Source organism: Amblyraja radiata, chromosome 18 (assembly GCF_010909765.2).
Source record: "Amblyraja radiata isolate CabotCenter1 chromosome 18, sAmbRad1.1.pri, whole genome shotgun sequence".
NCBI classification, from domain to species: domain Eukaryota; kingdom Metazoa; phylum Chordata; class Chondrichthyes; order Rajiformes; family Rajidae; genus Amblyraja; species Amblyraja radiata.
This window is the reverse complement of record NC_045973.1, coordinates 41350469-41364994: the sequence shown is the minus strand read 5'-3', so window position 1 is coordinate 41364994 and position 14526 is coordinate 41350469. Positions and strand designations below refer to the sequence as shown.

General features: G+C 43.4%; 1 protein-coding gene across 1 annotated transcript in view; it reads left to right on the top strand.

The window, feature by feature from the left end:
- Positions 1-14526, top strand: part of hdhd5 (haloacid dehalogenase like hydrolase domain containing 5) — a 58049-nt gene that overhangs the window by 30910 nt on the left and 12613 nt on the right. Inside the window, exons 3-4 of the mRNA XM_033037224.1 lie at positions 10306-10418; positions 13377-13470. Of these exons, the coding sequence (XP_032893115.1) occupies positions 10306-10418; positions 13377-13470 (207 nt within the window). The remainder of the gene's footprint in view (positions 1-10305; positions 10419-13376; positions 13471-14526) is intronic.

Sequence of the window (14526 nt, the reverse complement as noted above, 5' to 3'; positions counted from 1 at the left end):
TTTTTAGGACAGGGCCCAGAGCGGGCCCCGTGGAAAATGTGCCAACAGCACCACCCCGACAGACAAGGAACCAGAAACCGAAGAAATGAATACACCACCAATAACAATGGAGGTAGGTGGGTCTGGTTCCTACCAGTACATACAAGGTGGGGGGATTGTGCTAACGGGGGAGACTACACCTGTTTATGGAAGCATGGAGGACTATCACATTTGATAGTTATATACTTAACAGTATTCGAGGATATAAAATTGAATTCATTCAAGAAAGCATGCCACCAGTTCAGCATGCACCCCAAAGGGGTTTTATCCTCTCACTAAAAGAAAAACGGGAGGGACAAGCAGAACTGGTGAGGTTACTTACAAAGGGTATCATAGAGAAATCTGAACATGAACCTTTGGAATTTGTATCAAATATATTTACTAAAACCAAAAAAGATGGTGGATGTCGCATCATCATTGACTTAACTACATTGAATACTTTCGTTAAGAATATACATTTTAAAATGGAAACATTTGTGACTGCCAAACAATTGATTTCCGAAGGATACTTTATGGCAAGCATCGATTAAAAGATGGATACTATTCAGTACCTATTCATAAGGATCATCGTAGATACCTAAAATTTACCTGGATGGGGCAACTATGGCAGTACAAATCGTTGCCTAATGGTCTAACATCAGCCCCAAGACTGTTTACTAAGATATTAAAACCAGCCTTGGCAATATTAAGACATTTATTTGAAACCTTGGGATTTGTCATACATCCAGATAAATCTAAGTTAACGCCATCCACAACTATGGACTATCTGGGATTCATAATTAACTCAGTCCACATGTCTGTAACGTTGCCAAAAGAAAAATCTGCAGAATTGGCACAAACGTGCAACAAATTAATGGTTAACAATCGACCAACCATTCGACAAGTGGCAAGAGTAATTGGGAAATTGGTAGCGGCATTTCCAGCTACCTAGTTTGGACCTTTGCATTATCAAAACTTACAAAGAGCAAAGGTGCAAGCGTTAAAACAACATGCAGTCACTTTGACCGAACCATGAAATTGCTCATTGAAGCAATATCAGAGTTACAATGGTGGATAGAGGACATTTGGCATAGTTCCAGTCCCATCATTATCAATAACCCAAAGTTAACAATACAAACAGATGCCAGTGCTCAAGGCTGGGGAGCAACTAATACCATATCCAGTACAGGTGGTAGATGGACTAATCTAGAATCATCACTACTACAGACACTTGGCATAAACTATTTGGAAATGTTGGGTGCGTTCTATGGTTTAAAAGCATATTGTACAAATATGCACCATTTGCATGTTCGTTTGCAGATTGATAATACCACAGTGGTGGCCTATATTAACCATATGGGCGGGATAAAATCAATATCATGTGATAATTTGGTCAACACAATCTGGCAATGGTGTGTCGACAAACATATTTGGCTATCAGCAACTTACCTACCAGGTAAGCTAAATACAGTGGCAGACACCAGGTCACGCAAGTTCAATTATAACACCGAATGGATGTTAAACCCCAAAGTATTTGCTGAAATTACAAAGCAATATGGCACACCAGATATCGATCTCTTTGCATCCCGACTGAATCACCAGGTACCGATGTATGTCACTTGGGAACCAGACCCTGAGGCAGCGGCGATGAATGCATTCGCGCTGAACTGGGGGAACTATTTTTTCTATGCCTTTCCCCCCTTCTGCCTCATCAGTCAGGTACTACGCAAAATACAGATGGACTCTGCTTCAGGCATTTTGGTAGTACCCGACTGGCCTACACAGCCATGGTTCCCAGTGGTCCTTGACAGGGTCGTTGAAACACCAATGACCATTCCCAGCGGACCAGACCTATTGATCCACCCGGTGTCAGGCGAAAGTCACCTATGCCATGACAGAATAAACCTACTGGGTTGCAGATTCTAAAAAGATCTTTGCTGGATCTGGGATTGTCAAACAGGACCATGGACACAATGACAGCGTCCCACCGTATATCCACCAGGAAACAATACCTCTCGAGCATAAGAAAATGGGAAACATACTGCTCGAGAACAGGGACAACCTACACATCAACCACCATAACAAATATACTGGAGTTCCTGGCCAGCCTTCACCATGATGAAGGTCTGAGCTATAGCGCTATCAATTGTGCTAGAAGTGCGCTGTCAGCCTACCTAAGACAGGCACCAGGACAACAGGCCATAGGGTCTCATCCGCTGGTGGCAAAATTAATGAGAGGGATCTTCAATTCAAACCCCCCTAGACCTAGGTACACCAAGATCTGGGATGTCAGTGTTGTCCTGACATACCTAAGGGGATGGTCACCAGCTAGATCCCTCACTCTGGAACAGCTAACCCTGAAAACGGTCATGCTGATGGCGTTAGTCTCAGCACAAAGGGTCCAGTCCATTTACTTACTCAGACTGGACAATATGGTCATAACCCCAGACCAAATAACATTCACCATTCAGGAGCTGGTAAAACAGAGCAGACCAGGAACTTCAGGTCTTATTATGGAATTCCAGGCGTACCCACCTGACCCCCGTTTATGTGTCATGACTCACCTTCTACTATACATCAACACAACCAAAGATTCCCGAGGGAGAGAAAAAGCACTATGCGTCAGCCACAAAAAAACCACATGGTCGGGTGTCGAGTCAAACCATCTCTAGATGGCCCAAACAGGTACTGGGAGCTGCTGGAGTGGATACTGATATTTACACATCTCACTCCACCAGGGCAGCATCCACGTCGGCGGCTAAAAGAATGGACGTGCCATTAGACCACATCCTGGTAACAGCGGGGTGGTCCATGGAAAGAACTTTTCAAACGTTCTACAACAAGCCATTAGCAGAACCTGTTTTATTTGCAGAGAGAATTTTACTCTTACTATAGACTCTGCAAATATATAATTTAAGCCCGGGGGAGCATTATTTACTTTGTTATTGTTTTCAAATAAATACCATTATTGTTTTATAAATAATGATTACGATAACATACTTCCTCCCTTGGATGACTTCGGCAGCGAGTGAAGTATGAACTGTTACACGATTTGAAATCACAGAGCTTTAAAATCTTCACGCGTAGTCACTCACGTGACTCCGAAGTAAAATAGTAAGATTAAACGAGAACTTACCAGTTTGAAGTTTGATCTTTATTTTATGAGGAGTTACGATGAGGGATTACGTGCCCTCCGCTCCCACCCTCAATTATAGAGATCAACTGGTAACTTAGTTCTCCTTATCTTTACTATGTTTATTTATATTATTGTGTTGTTTCTGTGATTCCACACCGCTGCTTTGCATACCACATTTGGAATATTGTGAGCAGCTTTGGGCCACATATCTAGGGAAAAATGAGCTGGTGTTGGAGAGGGTTCAGAGGAGGTTTACAGAAATGATCCCAGGAATGATTGGGTTAACATATGCTGAGCGTTTGGCGGCTCTGGGCCTGTACTCTCTGGAGTTTCAAAGGATGGGGGGATGGGGGGGGGGGGGGGGGGGGGGAGTGGGGGGGGGGGGGTCTCATTGAAACTTACAGAATAATGAAAGGCCTAGATAGAGTGGGTGTAGAGAGAGAATGTTTCCAATAGTGGCAGAGTCTAGGACCAGAGTGCACAGTCTCAGAATAAAAGAACAAACCTTTCGAATGGAGTGATTTCTTTAGTCAGAGTGCGGGGAATCTGTGGAATTCATTGATCAAGTTTATCAAGATCCCGTTGTAATCACTTCACTGTCCACTCTACCACCAATTTAACAAACTTACTAACCATACCCTCAGCATTCACATTTAATTTATCAATTATCAATATAAATAACAACAGTGTCACACCACTTGTTGCAGGCCTCCAATGTGGGAGACAACTCTACTAACACCACCCTCAGAATCCTACCTTCCATCCAATGTTATATCAAACATTATTTGTGGGAAAAACAGCTGTGGAGGCCATCATTGGGTATTTTTAAAGCGGAGATTGATAGGTTCTTGATTAGTTAGGGCACCAAAGGTTACGGGGAGAAGAGAGGAGATGGGGTTGAGAGGGAACAACAGATCGGTCATGATTGAATGGCGTAGCAGACCCGATGTGATGAATGGCCTAATTCTGCTCCCATGTCTTATGATCTTGTGAACTGCCAGACCTTCTCTGGCACAAAACAAAGTGCCAGAGAAGGCTGTTGGAGGGGGAGGGGCACCAACTGGATTGCTCTGGTACTGGATCTGCTGGATGAACTCTGAAGGGCAGGCAGGGAATTGAGCAGGATAACGCAATTGTTGATGATGGGTTCGAATCCTACATCAGGGCTGAAGATCAACAAGAAAATGGGCAAGGTCCTAAAGGAATATTTCTCATTGGTATTTGCTGTGGATGCTAAGGAACTGGGGGAAGTAAACAGTGTTGTTTTGAAGAGAGTTCACATTACAGAAGAGGGCATGGTGGAGATTGTAAGACACAAAGGTAATAAAATCCCCCAGATATGATCAAGTGTCATACAGTGTAGGTTGGCACAACGTTAGAGTTGCTGCCTCACAGCACCAGAGACCCAGGTACAATCCTGACCACAGACGCTGTCTGTATGGAGTTTTACGTTCTCCCCGTGACCGTGTGGGGTTTTCCCAGGTGCTCAGGTTTCCTCCCGCATCTAAAGTCGTATAGATTTGTTAGTTAATTGGCCTCTGTAAATTGTACCCAGTGTGTAGGATGGAACTAGTGTGTGGGTGATCGCTGGATGACCTGGAAGGGCACGTTTCCACACTATCTTTTAAACAAAAAAAACAAAAACTACAGTGCACCCATCAGACATTGTGGGAAGCTAGTGAAGAAATATGGCAGAGACACTTTGATCAATGATAACCAGGGGTGAGGTGCCAGATGACTGGAGGGGGGGCTAATGTTGTGCCTTTAAAGTAGACTGCAAGGAAAAGCCCAGGGACTAGAATAGTGAGCCTAATATTGGTGGGTATATTATTGGAAGGGATTCTGAGATCCACATATATTTGGAAAGACAAGGACTGATTAGGGATAGACACAAAATGCTGGAGTAACTCAGCGGGACAGGCAGCATCTCTGGAGAGGAATGGGTGATGTTTCGGATTGAGACCCTTCTTCAGGCCCTAAAGAAGGGTCTCGACCCAAAATGTCACCTATTCCTTCTCTCCAGAGAGATGCTGCCTGTCACGCTGAGTTACTCCAGCATTTTGTGTCTACCTTCGATATAAACCAGCATCTGTAGTTCCTTCATATATATTTTGCCTGATGAGGGATAGTCAGCTTGACTGCATGCAAAACCATGTCTCTCCGATTTGATTACGTTTTTTTGGAAGAGGTGACCAAGAAGATAGATGAGGGCAGTGCAGTAGGTACCACATGGTAGGTTGGTCTGGAAAGTTAGAATACATGGGATCCATGGCGTGCGAGCCAATTTAATATAACATTGGATTGAAGGTTGGATTCTGAGGGTGGTGTTAGTAAAGAGTTGTCTTCAAGATTGGAGGCCTGCAACAAGTGGTGTGACACAGGAATTGGTGCTGAGTCCACTGTTGTTATTTATATTGATAATTGATAAATTAAATGTGAATGCAGAGGGTATGGTTCGTAAGTTTGCAGATTACACAAAAAAATTGGTGGTAGAGTGGACAGTGAAGGCTATTGATGAGTACAACGGGATCTTGATCAACTGGGCCGATGGGCTGGGGGAACGGCAAATGGACTTTTAAGTCGGATAAACGAGTGGTTATTGCAATGTGGTTGGACAAACGCTGGAAAGACTTAAATGGTAGCGCTGTGGGGAATGTTGAAGAACAGAGAGACCGAGAGGTGTGGGTAGGTACACAAAATTGCTGGAGAAACTCAGCGGGTGCAGCAGCATCTATGGAGCGAAGGAAATAGGCGACGTTTCGGGCCGAAACCCTTCTTCAGAGAGGTGTGGGTATATTGTTACATGAAAGTGGTGACACAGGTGAGCATGGTGGTGAAGAAGACATTTGGCACGCAGGCACTTGCCTTCATCGGTCAGTGTATTGGGTACAGAACCTGGGAAGTCATGTTACAGCTGTACAAGACGTTGGTGAGGGCACTTTTGAAGTACAGTGTACATTTATGCACGCTCTGCTAGAGGGGGAGGTCATTAGTCTGGAAAGGATGCCGCAAAGATTACCAGGATGTTACCTGATCTGAAGGACTTGAGTTACAAGAAGCAGATAGGCCATGTCTGTTTATTCTCTGGAGAGTAGACGGCTAAGGGGTGACCTTGTCGAGGCATGTAAAATCAGCGCAAAGGCACGGTGAATAGCCACGATCTCCCCCTAGAGTAGTGGAATCTATAACTAGAGGCACAACTTAAAGGTGAGAGAGGAAAGATTTAAAAAGGACTTTTTCACACGGGGGGCGGTGCGTACATTGAAGTAGCTGCCAGAGGAAGTGGTAGAGGTGAGTACAATTATGCCCTTTAACAAACATGTGGAAACTAAATAGATAGGAAAGGTTTGGAGGGATGCAGGCATGTGTAACGTGTTCAAAAAGGAACTGCTGATGCTGGAATATCGAAGGTACACAAAATTGTTGGGGAAACTCAGCGGGTGCAGCAGCATCTATGGAGCGAAGGAAATAGGCGACGTTTCGGGCCGAAACCCTTCTTCAGACTGATGGGGGGTGGGGGGGGGAGAAGGAAGGAAAAGGGGAGGAGGAGGAGGAGCCCGAGGGCGGGCGGATGGGAGGGTGGGAGGAGACAGCTAGAGGGTTAAGGAAGGGGAGGAGACAGCAAGGGCTAGCAAAATTGGGAGAATTCAATGTTAATGCCATCCGGACGCAAGGTCCCCAGACGGAATATGAGGTGCTGTTCCTCCAATTTCCGCTGTTGCTCACTCTGGCAATGGAGGAGACCCAGGACAGAGAGGTTGGATTAGGAATGGGAGGGGGAGTTGAAGTGCTGAGCCACCGGGAGTTCAGGTAGGTTATTGCGGACTGAGCGGAGGTGTTCGGCGAAACGATAAACGTGCTTGGTTGGGCAACATACTATGAATGGACAAGTTGGGCTGAAGGGCCTGTTTCCACACTATATAGCTCCATGACTACTTGCCATTGGAAATATAACCTAACTCTGTGGGGATTTTATGACAATCTGTGCCGGTATATTGCGACTATCCCATGCCCAAAAAACAAACAAAGCACTTATTGTGAAGACCTTAGATCCCAAGCAGCAATCTGGGCATTTTCTTTGAAATACAACTCTAATTCCAGTGACAAAACATCATTTCACACAATGATCTAGTAGTTGTGGTTCAATTTGCATTTTATACATCCAAAAGTGACTTTATATGAGTTATCTGGGGCGAGCATTGTAGTGGGCAGAGAAGTTAATGCCATGATCATTGGCATCTTTTATGGTGGTAATATGATAAATATGTAGGCAAATCTGTTGTCGCCTCATTTTAGGATTTCAAATACAAATATTTTCTCTAAATCTGATTAATGCTAATATATCTGAGTCATAATCCAACAAATTTCATAGAAAAAGGGAAAAATATTGATAGTGTCTGGATATATGTCTGGTGTGAAGTGCTTATATTTTCTCTTTAGTTACATTGAAATTTTCAAGGAACAACTTGTATCCCACGGATTTAGCAAAAACATTGGTTGCATTGGTTGTTAGTAATTTTAGAAAGTAATATAATTTAATTTGAAAATGGACAATTGGGATATTGTCACTTCTTACATCAACAAAGAACACAGTTTTGCACATACAAGTATTGTAATTCAGAACACGTTCATTGTAAGGGGACACTCTGGGTCATAAGCGTTGAGGTAGAAAATTGCCCAATGTTGCATAAGCTAAATGCTCAGCAGAGTAACGTGTGCACGTTGAACATTGATTTTTAAAATTCCATTTCATTGACTTTACTGGACTAAATTTTGTAAACAGCATTCACTGCACTTCAGTCGGTTCACTTGCACCTCCTCCAACCTCAACTACTATATCAGTTGTTCAAGATGTGGACTCTTATACATCGGCGAGACCAAACAAAGACTTGGCGATCGTTTCGTTGAACACCTTTGCCCAGCCCGGCTGAACCTACCCGATCTCCTGGTTGCTAAACACTTTAATTCCCCATCCGATTCCCACACAGACCTTTCTGTCCTCGGTCTCCTCCATCGTCAGAGTGAGGCTAAACGTAAATTGGAAGAACAGCACCTCATATTTCACTTTGGCAGCTTACTACCCAGGGGTATGAAGATTGATTTCTCTAACTTTAAGTAACCCCTGCATTCCCTCTCTTTCCATCCCTCCCTCACCAGCTTTTCGTTCTCACTTAGCAAACAGCAGTTTCCTTTACCATTGTTTCTTTTTTGCATATCTTTCATTCATTTGTTCCATATCTCTCTACATCATCGTCTAGATCTCTCGTTTCCCTTTCCCGTGACTTTCAGTCTGTAGAACGCTCTCGACCCAAAACGTCACCCATTCCTTTTCTCCAGAGATGCTGCCTGTCCCACTGAGTTACTCCAGCAATTTGTGTCTATCTTTAGTTTACACCCACGTCTGCAGTTCCTTCCGACACTATTTTATGTATTCAATACACATTATGTAGGTGATTTACTTTCACCCCTTTGTGTGCCTGGTGCTAGAGAGCTCATAGTATGAGAACACACATGTAATATTGTTACTTCCGCTGAAATGTAAAAGCACTCGTGCTTGTGATTTATCATCAAATATATTTTATTTGAATGGACGGGGAAGGTTTTTCATTTTACATATTCAATAGAAACATGGAGATATTCATGCTTTAAATGTGAACCAATGTTTTTAGAATTAAAATTTTTGTTACTTTTGTTTCAAAACAAGTTTGTAAACTAGCTGCTTGATTTCTTTTTACTTCAATCTCTGCACTTATGACTGGCACCTATAGCCACCAATACGTCATTGTGTCTAATCAGGCCAATCCCAAGTATGTGATGTGTTCAGTACAGAATTCTTACTTCAACAAAGGCCATTTATAGAACTCCTTTAGTGTAGCTCAGCTGGATAAGCTGCAAGCAATCTCCTTGCCAGCTTTAAGAGAATCTGCCGGTGCAAGTACTTTAATTAGGTTGAGCACCCAAAGTGCTGGAGTAAAGGGGCTGTCCCACTGCGGCGACCTAATCTGCGAGTTTAGACGAGTTTACCCTCGACTCAAACTCGCAGCATGGTCGACACGTGGTCCCAGGAGGTCCTATGCGGTCACTGGAACTCTCCTTCATGTTTGAGGGAAGTTCCCGAATACTCACGGCCTCAGCTAGGTCGCAGAAAAAATGTCAGCATGTTGAAACATTTTCCGCGAGTAAAATTTGATCGGCATGGTTCTTTTGAACTCGTAGCGCAGTGGAGTGGGGACGCTATGTAGTTACAGGCAGTCGAGGGCAGCCGTAGGCAATCTCCTTCACTGACCGGGCTTTTTGATTGGCTCATTGGAGTTTTCAGGACCAAGGAAAACCGACTGGTAGGTAAAATGTCCACTAAACTTTATTATACTTCTTAAAAGTGTCTCCACTTCTTCTCCCCCCTTCTCTCCCCTTCTCTCCCCTTCTCTCCCCCTCTCTCCCCTTCTTTCCCCTTCTTTCCCCTTCTCTCCCCCTCTCTCCCCCTCTCTCCCCCAGACCAACGTAAAATCCCAATCGATTTAGAAATTACTAGGTTAAAAGCAAGTCCAAGTTTGAGAGTATAAAACCATATTGGCATGATAGAACCTTTGGCATGATAGAAACTGTTTTCTAAGACAGATTGGGGTGGTTAAGTGGTGTAGTGGTAGAGTTGCTGCCTTACAGCGCCAGAGACCCGGGTTCGATCCTGACTACAGGTGCTGTCTGTACAGAGTTTGTACGTTCTCCCCGTGACCTGCGTGGGTTTTCTCCGAGATCTTAGGTTTCCTCCCACACGCGAAAGACGTACAGATTTGCAGGTTAATTGATTTGATATAAATGTAAATTGTCCCTCGTGTGTGTAGGATAGTGTTAATGTGCAGAGAGATCGATGGTCGGTGCGGACTCGGTTGGCCAAAGGGCCTGTTTCTGCTCTGTATCTCTACACTAGAATAGGAAATGGAGCAAATAACAGGAATGTGAAATCCCTGCGGCTCCTTTGGAAGATTGGTGTTGTCACGTAGATTTGTGTACAGGAAAATGTTTTTGTTCATTACATTGAGAGTGAAAGGCAGAAGATTGTCCACAATAGTTGGGCCGCTTTGCAAAATGTAAGAAGTTGCTCGAAATACACTCCTGATATTGATTGCTTTTATTTTATGTATTTCTTGCAGATTTCTCAGGATCAGGTTATGATGTCTCACAGTCCACTCCGGATGTTTAAACGGTACCATGACAAATGTGTTCTGGTCTCTGGGCAAGGACCAGTGGTGGAAATCGCTAAAAGGTATCCTTTTGGGGAATTTACCAGGATCACTGCAGAAAGTGCAAAAAAGTATTTCTGTGCATTTTAGTATCTGAACTTAGTGAACATCTAGAAAGGGCAATCAACTAGGTTTTGTATGAGGGTGTATGGGGAGGGGGTTAATTATGCTTTACTGATTAGATTCAATCTGGACATTTTGATATTTTTGAGGATGTATCTCCTACAGTGTACAAGAAGGAACCATGAATGTGTTTTGTCAAAAGGCATTTAATAAGGTGCCATACGAAAGGTTGTTCCACAAAACAAGGGCTCGAGGGTTAGAGTAATCCATAATACATGAAGAAACAATTAGAAACATAGAAAATAGGTGCAGAAGTAGGCCATTCAGCCCTTCGAGCCAGCGCTGCCATTCAATCTGATCATGGCTGATCATCCAAAATCAGTAACCCGTTCCTGCTTTCTCCCCATATCCCGATTCCATTAGCCCTAAGAGCTATTTCTAACTCTCTCTTAAAAACATCCAGTGAATTGGCCTCCACTGCCTTCTGTGGCAGAGAATTGCACAGATTCACAACTCTCTGGGTGAAAAGGTTTAACCTCATCTCAGTCCTAAATGGCCTACCCCTTATTTTTATACTGTGACCCCGGTCCTGGAGTCCCCCAACATCAGGAGCATTTTTCCTGCAGTGCAGCCTCGATGGGCCGAAGGGCCTGTTTTGTACAGGTTAACAACAGGAAACGTATAGGTTAACGTATCGGAAACAGAGTAGGAATAAACTGGTCATTCTCAATTTGCTGAGTAGTTACCACAAGGATGAGAACTGGCCTTCAGCTATTTACAGTCTAGTTCAATGATGCACTATGGGCTAGTGGAATCAAGGGATATGTGGAGAAGGCAGGCACGGGTTATTGATTGGGGGCGATCAGTCATGATCACAATGAATGGCGGTGCTGGTTCGAAGGTCCGAATGGCCTCCTCCTGCACCTATTTTCTATGTTTCTATGTTTCTATTACACTGTTCTCTCATTTAAGTATATTTTTGCAAAGCTCAGAGGAGTGAGGCAGGTACAGAATCTACAAATGAATCTGCACCGTTTAAGTGATTGTGCGGAAAGACAGTCGATAGATTATATAATGTATGGAAAGATAAGGTTATTAATTTTGGATGGAAGAATGGAAAAATAATTATTGAAAAATTCTGTCCCATTTGGCAGTACTATTATAGTGGCTGAAGTCAATGGAACTGAATTTTGGAAGAGGAATAGAATGCACAGCTAAAGAACCGTTAATTTACTCCAACTTTTTGTGACTATCTTCGGTTTAAACCAACATCTGCAGTTCCTTCCAACAGAGAATGCACAGCTAGTACTGTATAACAAATGTTACATCAACCAGGGATGAATTTATGCATAAATGTGTGTAAATGGTGAGGAAAGAGTATAATGTTGTTGGAGATAGAGGGAAACTAGCATATAAGTATGTAATTTAAAGAGCAAATAATACGCAGCAGCTTGATAGTTAAATACAGGAAACTTGTTATAATGGACCATGGGGTGGCAATGGGTCCATTATTCGCTATAACTGAGTAAGGAATTCTCATTGTATGTAGTGGAAGCAAATAAATGCGGGTAATCATTTATACACAAAGTACTGGAGTAACTCAGCAGGTCAGGCAACATTTCGGAAGTACATGGATAGGTGATGTGTGGGAACCCTTCTTCAGACTGATTCAGTCGGCTGAGTTACTCCAGCACATTGTGCCATTTTACCTTAAAACTAGGCACCAATGTTGCTGGTCTACACAGGTGTCAGAGGCTGTGGGGAGAAGGCAGGAGAATGGGGTCAGGAGGGAGAGATAGATCAGCCATCATTGAATGGTGGCGTAGACTTGATGGGCCGAATGGCCTAATTCTACCCCTATCACTTATGGACTTGTGAGCCCTTCCTCACGGGTTGACGCGACTACTGTTGCGGCTCACGTTGTAGCCATTGCCGCGGTAGTTTCTTCAGGCCGCCGCTTCCAACAGGTCACGGTGGGGCTCCCTCCTCTCTCACCCGTCACTTTGTCCGCTTCCCCGCCACCACCTCCTCCTTCTCCCCCACAGTCGCCAACATCTCCCAAGGTGGAGTATGTTGGCAACTCCGGGGAAGAAAGGAGGAGGCAGCGTTGGGGGGAGGGAGGGGGAGAGGCCGAGTGGACTAAGCAATGGGTGACAGAAAGAAGCGGCAGCTGGTGAGAGGGGAGGAAACTGACCCTATTCATTCATCCCTCCTCCCTGATCACTTCCTTCCATCCCACATAATCTGTTCATTTTCTGACTGAGGAAATTATTTTTATATAACAACTATAAATGTTGCCATTTGTTAATCCCTTTGACTTTAGCTATCAATAAGTATGAACACCATTTTGCCTTGAAGATGTAAAAAGTGAGTCTGCTCTTAGATTCTAAGATGGTTTGGAGGTTTTTTTATTAAACCATTTATGACACTGAGCCAAAATGCTTTACTTAAACTGAAGGGAAGGATTAAAAAAAATTAGAGAGCAAAGTAGAGAAAGTTAGGATTACAGTGTCTAGGGCCTAGCAAGCTTGAAGCTCAGCCAGCAAGATTGGGGCCATTAAAATGGAAGTGTGGGAGAGGCCAGAATAGGAGGAACGCAAGAGTTCCTGAGCAGTTACTGAGGCATAATGGAACTCTTCAGTTTGTAATCCCTATTATTGTTCATCCTTTGTGCTCCCTCACTAGACTATATTCACCTTGCCCCTCTACCTACCCCTCTACTGTTGTGTCTCATCACACTGCATAAACATAATAAAAACATAATATGTGTCATTTGGTAAACTTTGTGTTCAAATGCCATTTAGGTTAAATCTCCTGCTTCTTCCTACAATTCAATGCAGGCATTTTCTGGGAAACGTCGTTCTTAGCCATTTGCGTTTTGTTTTGACCAAATGAATGATTCTTAACCTCTAGACCAGTATTGGGTTCACTCGTATTGTTACCATAGAAATGCTGCGTGAGGCATTTCCCCTGCTGGATATGATGGATCATGATCGGAGGCCAGAACTGATGGTGAGTGTTGGCTTTACATAAATGCTTCAGTTTCAACTACGAATGGATGCCGTTAACTTCAAAGGTGTAAAATTAAATGTTTTGCCTAGTTCCTCAGGATTCCCTATTCAGTCAAAACCTATTCCTCTTACTGCATGGAATTACTCCAATTTGCCAAACTTGGAACAAAAGAAAATAATTCTAGCAGGGCTAATTATGTATTGGTACATAAAACAGAATTATATAATTCGTACATGTGTCAGTAGTTAACAATTTCATGTTTTTGTGGCTGTTAAACTACTTGTTGACTGATGGCTCTGTGTGAAAGTTCAGCAGCCCTCTGTTGCATTGAAGTTTAGTTCTTCCATTTTGTAACTTTTTATTATTTGCACTTTAACCTGCGTATCATAAAAATGTATAACATTAATAAGAAGTCTTGTTAATTCCACATTGTGCATTTATAATAACCACACTTCTTTCTGGAGTATTTATATAGTGAACCAGATGGCTTATAATTAGGCACTTGTAAAATCATAATGTGCTAAACAACATTTCAGTTTGAAAGGTTTTTTTTAATCACAGAGCAGATTGGTGCATGTCAGAGCAATGTTGGGATTTCGTAATTACAGTCGAGTGTTGCAATGCCTTCAAAGGATAATGGAATAATGGAATGATCTAAGAATCCAACATATTAGGGTGACACAGTGGCACAACGGTAGAGTTGCTGCTTTACAGCGCTTTCAGCGTCAGAGACCCGGGTTCGATCCCCATTACGGGTGCTCTCAGTATGGAGTTTGTATGTTCTCCCCGTGACTGCTTGGATTTTCTCCAAGATCTTTAATGTGCGGGGATCGCTGGTCGGTGCGGACTTGATGGGCCGAAGGGCCTGTTTCCGCGCTGTATCTCTAAACTAAACTAAATTATAATAATTAGGATTCCCTGCAAGTGCGTTTGCGGGGGCAACAGCTCATAGTCCCAGCATGGTTTCTCAAGCAGTACCTTGCAGCCCTTCACTCGCCTCTGCTGCATAGCAGTCTGAGGCTGCCCCTTTCTGGCAAAGGTTTCTCATGGGTCGCC